We start from the raw sequence: 12,648 nt of genomic DNA, 5'->3' as shown, positions 1-12,648 counted from the left end.
AGACTTTGACTGACAGACAGGCCAGGGCCCTGACAGCCCAGCACCTGCCTCCCAGCCACACGAGGGAGGCTTGAGGGGCAGGTGTGATTCCAAGACCAGGGTCCTGGCCACTCCCCTGCCAACCTAGAGGGTTTGAGTTGGTGGGAGGGGAGCCCACTTAGATGGAAACAAAGTTTGGACTGAGCTGATTTTTTACACTAGACTGGTGGGGTGGGAAGAGGGGTTCCTATAAGGTGGCATAAAGTGGGTGATGCCACCTGCTCCCTTCTGAGTCCAATTCAACCCCCTTCTTCCAGGGCTGCTCTGCCGCCATTGCAGAGGAAGATGAAGACTCAGCAGGCCCGACCACTGCAACCAAGTGAAAACTCCTGTGTGTGGTCAGACAAGGACGGCCTGGGTCACAAAGACAGGCCTTGAGGGAAGACTGGAGGGATTTGAGAGGCTTTTCCCCTCTATTTTCCATATTTAGGGTAATGTCCTATTTTCAACATTTCCCGGCACCAAAGGAATCCAAACTGTGGAGTCCCAGAACTAACGATCTAGCCCAGTGGCACCCAGATCAGCTGCGCCGTCATAACCTGGTGCGAGGGTTAATTTTATGCGTCAACTTGGCTGGGCGATGGTGCGCAGCTGTTTAGTCAAATGCTTGCCTAGATGCTGCTGGGACGGTATTTTACATATGTGACTCACATCTACAATCAGTAGACTTTTAGGAAAGGATATCTCTCTGGATGAGGTGGGTGAGCTTCATCCAATCAGTGAGGGCTTAAGAACAAAAACTGAGCTTTCTGGGAAGAGAAGCAATTCTGCCTCACGACTGTAACAGAGAAATCCCGCCTGAGTTTTCTGTCCCCACAGGTTTCAGACTTACCAGCCCCACAATATCACACAAGCCAACTCCTTAAATACACACACACAGTGCCTCAGTGGCAAGCCCTTTATAGAGCTTGTATAATTCACATACACAACATGGAAAACATCACTGAACTCTCTCACAACCCTGTAAGGCAGATATACTGGTTAATTCCACTTTATACATGAGGAAATGGACTGAGAAGGGTTGAATCACACAGCTTGTAAGTGGTGGATCAGACTTCAAACCCAGGCTGGTGTGATGAGAAGCACCCACTTTCCACCCGCCACGCCCAGCTATTCAGGAGAGAGGCAATACACACGCACCCACACAAGCGCAGGGAGCCAAGATTCCTCCTCTTAATTACAGCTGTCATCGTGTCTGCCGCTAACAAAGCCCGGGGGCTGGGAAAGGAATCAACTTAATATTCGATTGCTTGTTCCCAATTAGCACAAATTACCATTTGTCTGAGAGGATAATGCTGAGAGCTGGAATCCACCGGTGGGTTGCAGTGTTCGTCTGCTCCCACTTCTGAGCCCTCCTCACTGCACCTTCCCGCCTCCCCGGGAAGGGGATGCAAGCCTTGCAGCAGACAGCAGCAGGCCTGGGTAAATCCTGGCTCAGCCCCCTTTGGGAGCATCCCTGGTCAGTTCCCCGCCCCGCCCCGCCCCGCCACGCCACGCACCTGTGCTCTTGGCTAACTCTGCATCAGCCACGACTAGCCTGTCTCCAGTTCCTCCAGGAGGGCTGCTCCCTCCTAGCCTAACCCCAGCTCCCTTCCTGGGGCCCAGAACGCTCCCAAGACCAGAAAGTATTAGGAGGCTTTGATGATGCCACTCATGGTGGAGAGAGAGCAGCCCTGGCACGAGGAAGGGCTGAGGGGCTGGCACGTACTTTACCAGCCTTCCCTCCACTCAGTTTCTTGATCCCCCAAGGGCCACCCCCCCCCCCCCATGCAAGGCCTTCGTGCACGCAGTTCCCTCTTCCTGGAATGCTCTTCTCTAGCTCCGCCCTTCTCCAGCCTGACTCCTCTGCATCCTTCAGGTCACAGCTCCATACTAGTTTTTATTACTATGCTAATAAAAACTCTCATTCATCGAGGACTTAACACGTGCTGTGCCTGTGTTAACTCCTTTAGTCACACAACAACATGCTGCGATAGGTACAATAGTTACTCTTACTTTGCAGATGGGGAAACGGGGTACAGAGAAGTTAAGTAATCTGCCTGAGGTCACACAGCCAGTAGGTGGTACAGCTAATATTGGAACCGAGCGGTTTGGCCTCAGAGCACCATCTCTCACTTCAGAGAAGCTGGGGGAAATCCTCCTGCCGTTTCCTCTAACAGCACCAGTCTCCTTATCAACACCTAACACAGCTGTAATCACACACACACCCTCTGCATACTGTCTGCCCTTGAGGAGGGCAGAGACCCACGTCTGACTCAATGAGAGCTATACCCACACTGTCTAGTTCCGTGTCTAGCACATGGCAGGTACTTGTGGAATGCTTGAATAAATAGGTCTCAAGCCCCTCATCTTTAAGATGGGGCTGGTAATACCTCCTTCCGAGGGCCATTATGAGAACAAGGTAACGTGAGTAAAGCACTTCTTGCATCCTGGCCGTTGTTTTCTTTCACACCAGGAAGAGAGGCTCTGGATTCCCTTCCCTGGTGTCCTGAGGGTCACCTGTTTATCTAGTGAACATTTATTGAGCATCTACTATGTACCAGCAGTCATAGGTGCTGGGTCCACACACTGCAGAGAGGAGGTGATGAAGTCAGCCCTTTAGGGGAAGGCAGACGGTACATCTAAGGCTGAATTCTCAGGCAGACTCCTGTTCTGGGATGTGCCAATGGAGGATCCCTCCTCTGGTGCCTGGGACACCCCCACCCACCAGCCCCCATCACGGGGACACGGGGACACTCACGGGCTTCATGATCCAGGTGATTCCCGGGTTTTTGCGAAACTCCTCCACAAACAGGTGGTACTCGCAGGGCATCTCAAAGGTTTTGGGGAAGAAGTCGCACTTGGCTGCCTCCAGCTTTCCCACCTCACGCTCCAGCTGTTTCCGGAACCGCTTCAGGTTCTTCACCATGTAGTTCTTACGGGTCAGCTGGGCAGGGGATGGGCAGGCAGGCCGTCGGAGCTTGTGCCCACTGCCCTGCTCCACCTCCCAACCCTAGCCATCCCACCCCCTGCCCCCACCCCCTACAGCCCCCCTTCTCTGTACAGTAAGAGTAACACTGACTGAGAGCCTACTGTTCTATAATTATCCCCATTTTATAGGTGAGGAAACTGAGTTTAGGAAAGGTTGTCGGTTGCCTAGAGCTATCCAGCTAACAGGCAGCACAGCTGGGGTTTGACCTGGGCCTGTCCGACTCCAAAGTTCTTTTTTCTCACTGCGAAGCTGTACTAACCTTTTGAAATCTCCCACCATTGGGTCCTCCAGTCCCGGCTTTGTGGTCTGCTTCCTCCCAGACCTCCCTCCCTTCCCTAGACTCCAAACTGCCCAACTTATCTCAGCCTGAAATCACATCATCCCCCAACCATCCTGATCCTTTGGCCTTTGCACCTGAAACCAGCCAGCGCATGATCTCAGTCCCCTCCCCAGGATGGCCTGGTCCTCAGATCTTAGGTCCTCACCCCCTCACCCTGTTTAGCTCATCATGTAACTAGTGCACATATTCCCCACATGGCATGTACCCCAAATTCCCTTACGCTTTTCTGTTCTGGTCCTTGTACCCCCACACCAGCTCCTGCTCATCACCACACCGCGTCCCCTCAGCCCACCCAGCTCACCTCATAGTGGTTTCGGAAGTGACTGATCCGCACGTGCTCATCCATGTAGGTGTGGTCAAAGTTCTCCCGGAGCCAGCTGATGTCACACCAGTAGAAATCCCACTCACCTTCGCTGGGGGCGGGGATGGGCCAAAAGTCATGACCTCAGGACTTCACTGTTTCTGGGGGACTGGGGGCCAGGGAGGGGCAGCTAAAGAGTAAGCAGCGGTATGGGCATCAGGAATCTCAGGGAGGTGGCAATGGGCTGCCGCTGTCCACGATGTGCTTTGTTAGGCCAGAGTGAAAACTTAGAAACGTTCCTACAAAAATCTGGACTGCTGTCTCTCTTTGACCAATCAGCAGATCTGGCCACACCGACCTCGGGTACCTCCCGGCACCCACCGCCTTAGACAGGGCACACCACCGCCAGCTTACAGTCCTCACCACACCATACGGTCCATGAAAACCAGCCAGTCTCACCTGGTCATGATATCTGCCTGGGCTCTGGAAGCATCCGAGTTGCGAACCCTGAGCCCACATGACCAAGCAGTGGAATTAGGTAACATTTGTAAGCCCTTCCCAGTTCAAAAAGCCCTCCTCTTGGCAAGAATACACACTGGCGTAAAGACAGTCTCTTCAGCAAATGGTGCTGGGGAAACCAGACAGCTGCATGTAAATCAAGGAAGTTAGAACACTTCCTCACAGTATACACAAAAATAAACTCAAAATGTTTTAAAGACTTAAACATAAGATGAGAGACAATAAACCTCTTAGAAGAAAAGATAGGCAAAACAAGTAATCTAGTTGGAGGCCATGAGGCAGAGCAGCTGAGGGACCTACATTGGGTGGAGGTCACCCTGTAAAGCTGACATTTCAGCTTAGATCTGAAGGGTAAGGAGGAGCAGCTAGATCAAAGGCAGTGATGAGAGGGTTCCAGGAAAGGGAAGGAAAGGAACTGAGGCCCTGAGGTTGCAAAGGGCATGGTCAAGGACATGAAGAAAAGCCAGAGTGAAGGAAGAAAGGTCAGGGATAATGCTGAAGAGTGGAGTAGGGCCCAACAAGCAGGGACTTCTAGACACAGTGTGGATTTTGGATTCTTTTCTAATTCTAAAAGTTCATTCATTTGTACATCATCTTCATGATGATCACAGTCAAGTTGCTCTTAAAGCACCCAGGAAGACATCAAACTGTTCAACAAAGCCAACAGGGATCCAGGTTCCTTCTACCTTCCCATTCTGCCATCCTTAACATGTTGTCTTCTTACTCATCACCTCAAGGTCACAAGATGGTTGCTTCAGTTCCAGGCATCACAACAGCTTTCTTTGTGGGAAGCAAGGGAAGGGACAGCTCTGGCCACATATATTCCAAACTCTGACCTAACAGGTTGATGGTCTGAACTAGGACCTCATTCTGTCTGGAAATATCAGACCCCAGCTTAAGGCCTAAGGACAAGGCTTTGTATTCACAGAGCCATGCAGAAAGGCCCTGGCCTCTGGCCCTTTCTGATCTGAGGACTCTTGAGGCAAATTGGAATCAGCCATGAAACAACCTGCTTCATGGACTCTCGCACCATCAGCACCAGATAAACCCTCAGACCCTCTTCCACTTGACTATGGATCGAGGCTGAAGAGGGATGAGGGGTGGCCTGAGGTCACATGGCAGGTCAGGGCAGTGCCTTTCCCCATACACCACCACAACCTGCCGGTCACCTCTCCACCTCATCCTCCCCTACATCCAGTTCTTTCAGATCCAGGGAAGGAAACCTCATTCTGGTATTAGTGTAACATAGGAGAGAACCAAGAAGGAATATCCACAGTAGCTGCTGTGATCACCAATATTACCATCATTGTCATCGGTGTAATATACCCCAGAGCACCAAAGAGAGGACTCTGCCATCATGGATTACCTGTACCACAGCTTGCCACTGACAGCCAACTCCAAATTTGCTGTGGCATGATTTAGTCAGTCTGTCTCCTCTGCAGACTCCAGCACCAGGCAGCAGGAATCATGGATTCACCTAGTCACTCATTTGTTCCTTCATTACTGAGAGGCTGCTAGAACAGGGTGGAGATGAGCCTGGGACTCTGCAGACAGCCAGATGAGGGGCAGACCCTAGCGCAAGCCCTTACAAGATGAGTGACCTCCAACGTGGTATTTTCTACTCTTCTGCTTCCAGGTTTCTCATCAGGAAAATGGGATGATAATAGCACCTACCGGAAAGTTTGTTGGGGTGATTCAAAGAGGTTGTGCATGCAAAGTGCTAGAGAGCGTCTAGCAGGCTTCGCTACTGTTAGGCAACAGATATTTACTGAGCACCATGGGAGTGCAGCTGGTTGCCCTTAAGCCTCATATCTATTCTCATCTTCTTCTAAAGTAACAGAATTCTCAGTGTTTACCTCAGTGTAGGCTACATTTTCCAGAATAAAAACTACATTTTTTCAGATTCCCTTGCAGCCAAGTGTGGCTGTATGGCTAAGCTCTGGCCAGTGAAATGAGAAGGACTTCTGGGTTGTGTCCTTCCAGGGTAGGACATGCCTTTCCTTGTCTCCTTCCTACCTCCTGCTGCTTGGAATGTGGGCCTAAGGCTGGAGCTCCACCTCAGACAGCAAGGATGAGGATGAGGGCCTCACTCAAAGGAGAGCAGAGTGGGAAGACGGAAGCAGACGGGTCCCCCATTGCCAAATCATCTCTGAACCTCCTACATCAGGACTTCAGGTGGGGGGGGGGCGGGAATAAACTTCTAGTCTGTCAAAGCCTCTCTTCCTTTGAGTCTCTGTTACAGGCATCCAAACAGGCATCCTTAACCCTAACTAATATAAGTACCTACTACGTGCCAGGAAGTATATGCTTGTTCATCTCAGTATCCCCATGGCCCAGCATAGAAGAAATGTAGGCTTAGGGGTAAAATAACTTGTTCAAAGTCACAGAACTAGTAAGTGGCCACGACCTACCATCCCCAGAGGATTCATCCAGCAGGTCTGTGACAGCTGCATTCCTTGATTCTACTGAGAGAGCTGTAGGATACTGGCTGTGGAATAGTCAAACTGAATTGGGTTTGAATCCCACTCTGATGCTTAGGTGCTGTGTGACCTTAAACAAGTGGCTTAATATTTCTGAACAGAATCATATCTTGCCAGATGATTATAAGGCTTAAATAAGACAGCGATGGCAGTCAGTAATGCACCTGACACACTGTGAATGCTAGATAAATGTTGGCCCCTGTCAGAGCCAAACTGGGACAAGTCCCAGTGGTCACCCTGGAAGGAAAATGAAAGGATAGAAGGATCTGTGAGACAAAAGGAAAGAGAGACGAGGCTGGGGTCGGGGGATGTCTTACTCCTTTACTTCCACCCATCCTGGCCTGTGGCGAAGGACATCCATGAGAGTATTTATAAGAGTGGTCTTGAATCGGATTGATGCTCTCTGCTCTCTGCAAGACAAGGCAACGGAACACTTGCTCAGGATCAACTGTTTCCCTAGGATGGTCCAGACTGAATACAGAAAATATGAGAAGTAGAATGTTTTGTATTAAGGCAGACATTAAAGAGATTCACAAAAATATAAAACAATCACTACTCATCTCAGTAGATTTGGAGGAGGGAGAAAATAGCTATAATTCATAAAAATGTGTTATTTATGCTTTCATGTAATTTTTAAATGAATTAATAAATAAGTATTTTTTAAATTTATCATTTAAAATTTTAATATGGTAAATATTGATAAGTATAAGCCACTTAAACAAAAGTTACACAATAATTTTTAAGTTGTAAAGGGATCCTGAGCTCAAATTTTGAAAACCAGTGCTCTAAAGTAGTGAAGTATTTAAAGTTAATCCAAAACAGTCAAGAGACACAATTTCAAAATCCATCAGACTGGAGAAAATGTTTAAAATCAGACAAATAGCAAGTGTTCTCCAGAATTTGGAGAAATGATAACCATCCAATAATGCCGACGGGAGTGTAAATTGGATGAACTTTTGAAGAGCAACTTGACATATTAAAACCACCAGACACTCTTTCATACATATTAGACTGGCAAAAATCTAAAAGTCCATGTTTTATCAACAATGTACAAAGATAGAAACTCCTCTACTGGTAAAAGGCACTTTGGGGAACCACATGGCAATATTTAAGAAGTTGAATGTGCATGTACTCTACATCCAGCAATTCTATCCTATCTGTATCCCCGATAGAGATACCCTAGACATGTACTAGGCAATATACATACAAGGCTGTTCATTTGTAATGGTTAATTTTTTAATGGCAATAACCTACAGCACATACTGTGGGCAGTCCATCCTTGTCCCTTGGGCATTCACCATTCCTGTGCATGCCAGCCAGAGGGCTTTTCTCTGCCAGTACCTGCAGCTCTTTGTCTGGGGGCTTTTTCTAGCCCCTAGTCTGCTCAGCCAGTGCTTGAAGTAGATCTAAGGTACCAGGGAGTTAACTGCCCTCCCCTAACAGCATACAACCAATGATGACTGCAGTTGATGGGTAAATCCTCCAGCTCTCTCATCACTCATTTGGGCTAAGTCTGCAGTGTGTTCTATGCTATCTCCTAGGAATCCCCAGTGGGATGGAGCCCCACTTGCCCACAGCAATAACTTGTCAATAATGCACCTTTTATTGGTTTCCTTCCCTTAGCTGTTACACTTCCCTACTTCCTGATAATGCTTACTGGAATCGCCTTCCAAATAAACAGCTTGCTCTTATATCCTTGTCTCAGGGTTCGCTTCTGGAGGAAACAAATGCTAAGATACAACTTAAGTGCCTTTCAAGAGGAAGATATGAATAACTTGTGGTATATAATGGAACTTATACAATAATTAAAATGTATCCAGAGCAACAAGCACGAACATGGATAAATCCTGGAAGTATAATTTTGTGTGACAAAAGCAGGGTGTAGAATAATAACAGTGTAAAGCCACGTATGCAACTTGTATTCCTAGCCACTCATGAAACAAGGGTGTCCATGCGACGCAATTCTGGTCAATAAAATAAAGGCATAAGACTGCTAAGGAGGGAGGGTTCCTAGGGAGCGTCTGTTCCTTTGATTCAAAAGAAAGACAGAGAGAGAAAAGTGGCATAAGTCTTCCCTCCCCTCTTCTTCCCATCTTGATCATGATAAGAAGGCTGGAGCTACAGCAGCCACTTGGTGTCCATTAGGTAAAGGTCAAGACAATCACAGATACTAGCTCTGACATTGCTGAACCATTGCACCAGTTCTCCGGACTCTTTGTCATATGAGAAAAATAAATACAAAATTTTAAAGTTACTGTTAGCTGGGTTTCCTATTAGTTGCAGCTGAGCATGTTTCTAACTGATATCTCTCCTAATAAAATAGATGGATGAGTCCTGTTAACCAAAGTGCTCTTTGTTTTGTTGGGGTGGGAGTGAGTGTGTAAGTTCTGTAGAGAAAGAATGCAAAGGAGATGGTGCCGCATGAGAGAAGGGCCAGAACCATGCATGCCCTCCCCAGTGGTAGTGTAACCAAGAAGGACTTTAGAAAGGATAGAAATATTAATGAAACAGGGAATCGAAAAATCTAAAATATTTGCCATGGTGTGTGCAATGTAAACTATCTCTTCTAACTCCCCACAGAAATCTTCAGTAAAGTCTACATTGCTCACTCCTGCTTTGTGCAAGTGGATTCTGTCTAGGAACTCCAAAGAGATGCTGAGTTCTGCATCCAGGTTATTGATGCAGAGTAGAAGCAGAGGATCGGGGTGGAGTTGTCATTTGAGTTATCAAGTTAACTTCACATGGCTGTTGAAGGAGGCTAGAGAGCACAGTTAGAACAATGTGAGTCCAACAAGCTCTGCCACTAACTGATCCGATGGTCCTGAGCAAGTAACTTAGCCCCTCTGTGCTTCAGTTTCCCCACCTGTAAAATGACATTTTTATGTATTATTTCAAATAATTGTGCTAACTATTCAATGAGGTATACAAGTAAAGTGTCTAGCCCAGTGCCTGGCACAAAGTAAACGCTCAATAAATATTTATTTTTTTAGTATTATCATTACTGAAGTAAAGAAGAGGGGAAGGAGGAATCGACGAAGGGATGGAAGAAAAGAAAGAAGGAAGGAAGGAAGGAGTTGGTTCTGTGTATATTGGATTGGGTAGGACCACTCACCGCTCTTTTCCCTTTGGCAATCCATGGCCTTTGTAATTCTGATTCTGCTATGAGAAAAGGAAAGTGATTATTTTTGAATATCCACCCTGTCTTCCCAGCTCAACTTACTGGAGATATTAAAATGCTCAAACCATCAGACTCAACAGTGCCCTGATTCTAAGACATGAAGGTCCAGCCTGGCCATGTTCTCATTGGTCAACATGTGCCCAGCAACATGGTCCTTGGAATGAATCCCCAAGTATCCAAGGGTCCACCTCACTGTAGGCTTACTCCACAGGCATGACTAGCATAGTAAAATGTCTGGTTTTCAATGCTCCAAAGGTTCAAACATGAACATCAGTTTGAGGGCTGAACTCAGCAGTCTCTGTGAGAAGGACATTCTGCTCTAACTGTGAATTAGACCCATAAGCTAGGTCAATGACTCAAAGCAATGTTAATTCCTTCCACCCAAAATAGACCTTCCAAATCCTCAAAGGGTGGTGGGCATTATTCTGGATCAACCATATCCAAAGCAGTTTGGTCCTCAGTCCTGGTAAAACTGATCCCGAAGGCAGGTATTGAGGAAGAAATGGAAATTGGTTCTATGCAGGATGATCTCTGCAGTTTAGACAGACTCGCCATCTGTATTAGTTTTCTATTGCTGCATTAAAAAATTACTAGAAACTTAGTGGCTTAAAACAGTGCAAATCTATATTTTACAGTTTTCATGGGCCAGAAGTCTGGGAAAATTTTAGCTGGATCCTCTGCTCAGATCTCACAAGACAACAATAAAAGTGATGGCTATGGTTATGTTTCTTCTCTGAGGCTTGGGGTCCTCTTCCAAGATCATCCAGTTTGTTGGCAGAATTCAGTTATTTGAATTGTAGGTCTGAGGTCCCTATTTACTTGCTAGTCATCGGCTGGGGACTGCTTTCAGCTCCTAAAGGCCACATGCAGCTCATCTCAAAGTGTCCCCCAAAGGCAGTTCACAACATGGATGTTTGTGTTCTTCCAGACCAGCAGGAGCGTGTCCCTCTGACTTTCAATCCTCTCCGCCTCCAAGTCAGCTATGATGGAGTCTTATGCATCGTATTGTAATCATGGTAATAACTATCCCATCAAGTGCACAGGCTCCACCCACACTTAAGGGGAGGGAATTATACATGGTGTGTATACTGGGGGTGGGAATCTTGGGGGCCACCTTAGAATTCTGCCTACCACACAATCCCACCCCTCAAAGAGCCAGTGGAAGGGGATAGAGGATACAGCTTTACAAAACCAGCAGAAATAAGCCTCCAGTAAGAGCAAGTGAAATTTTATCCTGTTCGTCCATTCAAGCCCCCCTCAACCGCTCCAGCATCAGTCAGCTGTCCTAATCTTTTTCATAGTATCTTATATTCTCTCATGTTCATGTATGTTTATTCAGTTGCTCCAGAGTCTTTGCCTGAAAAACTTTCCCTTTCCTCACTGAAATGCTTTGGCTCTTCTATCAAAACTCAGTTGGCTACGTCTATGTGGGTCTTTATCTCTAGACTCTATCTTGTTCTATTGACTTATTTGTCTACTCTTATGTCACTACAACATTGTTTTAATTATCATACTTTCCAGTAAATCTTGAAATCAGGTAGCATAAGTCCTCTACTTTCTTTTTCCAAGACTGTCTTTGCAATTTGGGGCCCTCTGGACTTCAATATAAATGTTAGAATCATCTTGCTAATTTCTACCAAAAAAAGGATGTTGGGATTTTTATTGGGGTTGTATTGAATGTACAGATCATGTTGGAAGAAGTGACTTCATAAAGTATTGTGTTCACCATTCCATGAATCTGGCCTGTCTCTTAATTTAAGTCTTTAATTTCTTTCCACAATGTTTTCTAGTTTTCAGTATGGAAATTTTTAATTAGATTTATTCATAGATATTTGATTTTGTGGTATTACTGTAAATTTTTAAATTTTCATTTCCCAATTATTTGCTGATAGTATACTGTGGTAGATAGGCTAATGTTCCTTCAAAGTGTGTCCATGTCCTAATCCCCAAAATCTGTAAATATTACATTACATGGCAAAGGGAAATTAAGGTTGTAGATGGAATTATGACTAGTAAGCAACTGACTTTAAAATAGAGGGATTATCCTGGATTATCTGGATGGGCCCAATGTAATCACTCATTTTTGCTGTGGGAAGGAATTAAAGAAATAGAAGTGCCATTCATAAGAGGCAAAACACGGAATAAGAGGCAGGTTGGGGCGGGAGAGCTGGATTGTAGACTAATTCATTCCCGTCTCTGGGTCTAATCTTAACGAGTCTTGAAATGGGGGCATTGGCCTGTGCACTCCGAGAGGGCAGGGGCATGTCAGAGTCACTGCTGTGTTCCCATTGGCCAGCACTGAGCTAGCCTGGGGGGAAAATACTAATTAGCCTTTTGGGGATGGATGGATGGATGGACAGATGGACGGATTATGAACGGATGAGCGAGTGGCAAGCGCGCGGCGGGGTGAATAGATCTCTAAGAGCTTTTCTAGGTCAGGAAATCCAAAATTCTGAGCTTCCCCCAAGGTCACAGAAGTCGCTAAGTACAGTTTAGAATCCCAGAGTTTGGTAAATTTCCCGCCAGCAAACCCTGTTCCTTGGCCTCGCGCAGAGGCTCCGGAGTCACGCAGCCTGATGGGAGTTGTAGACTTTTCTCTAAATTCATCATTCTCATTATAACCCGACTATCTTTACGAGGACCCGCCAACTTCTGAATCCCTCTGCGATTTGCCTCCCTCTCTAGGGTCGATGAAACATCTGGATAGGGAAGCACTCCTACCTTCGGTCGCGACATATGATTCCCCAGGGCGGGAGCCAAACAGCCGCCGCGTTGAGCGCGAGCCTGTGCGTCTCGTTGCCAAGGCGACGGAGGGACAGA

General features: G+C 46.7%; 1 protein-coding gene across 3 annotated transcripts in view; it reads right to left on the bottom strand.

Moving 5' to 3' along the window:
- The window catches only part of TTLL9 (tubulin tyrosine ligase like 9), a 37,386-nt gene extending 24,748 nt beyond the window's left edge, over positions 1 to 12,638 (bottom strand). For 2 of the 3 annotated variants that reach the window (XR_012061682.1, XM_072943999.1), the window contains exons 1-5: positions 12,550 to 12,603; positions 9,763 to 9,809; positions 6,968 to 7,060; positions 3,652 to 3,763; positions 2,780 to 2,965 (exon numbers count right to left, since the gene is read on the bottom strand). Coding sequence is in view for 2 of the 3 variants with exons in the window: in XM_072943999.1 (XP_072800100.1) it covers positions 2,780 to 2,965; positions 3,652 to 3,763; positions 6,968 to 7,060; positions 9,763 to 9,809; positions 12,550 to 12,564 (453 nt within the window). In the remaining variant the exon portion in view is untranslated. Of the gene's footprint in view, positions 1 to 2,779; positions 2,966 to 3,651; positions 3,764 to 6,967; positions 7,061 to 9,762; positions 9,810 to 12,549 lie in introns of all 3 variants that reach the window. The other variant, XM_006202671.4, reaches the window with a different exon arrangement.
- Positions 12,639 to 12,648: the final 10 nt, after the last annotated feature.

Source organism: Vicugna pacos, chromosome 19, assembly GCF_048564905.1.
Source record: "Vicugna pacos chromosome 19, VicPac4, whole genome shotgun sequence".
Classification (NCBI taxonomy): domain Eukaryota; kingdom Metazoa; phylum Chordata; class Mammalia; order Artiodactyla; family Camelidae; genus Vicugna; species Vicugna pacos.
The sequence above is the reverse complement of the archived record's forward strand: the minus strand, read 5'-3'. Positions and strand labels throughout refer to the sequence as shown.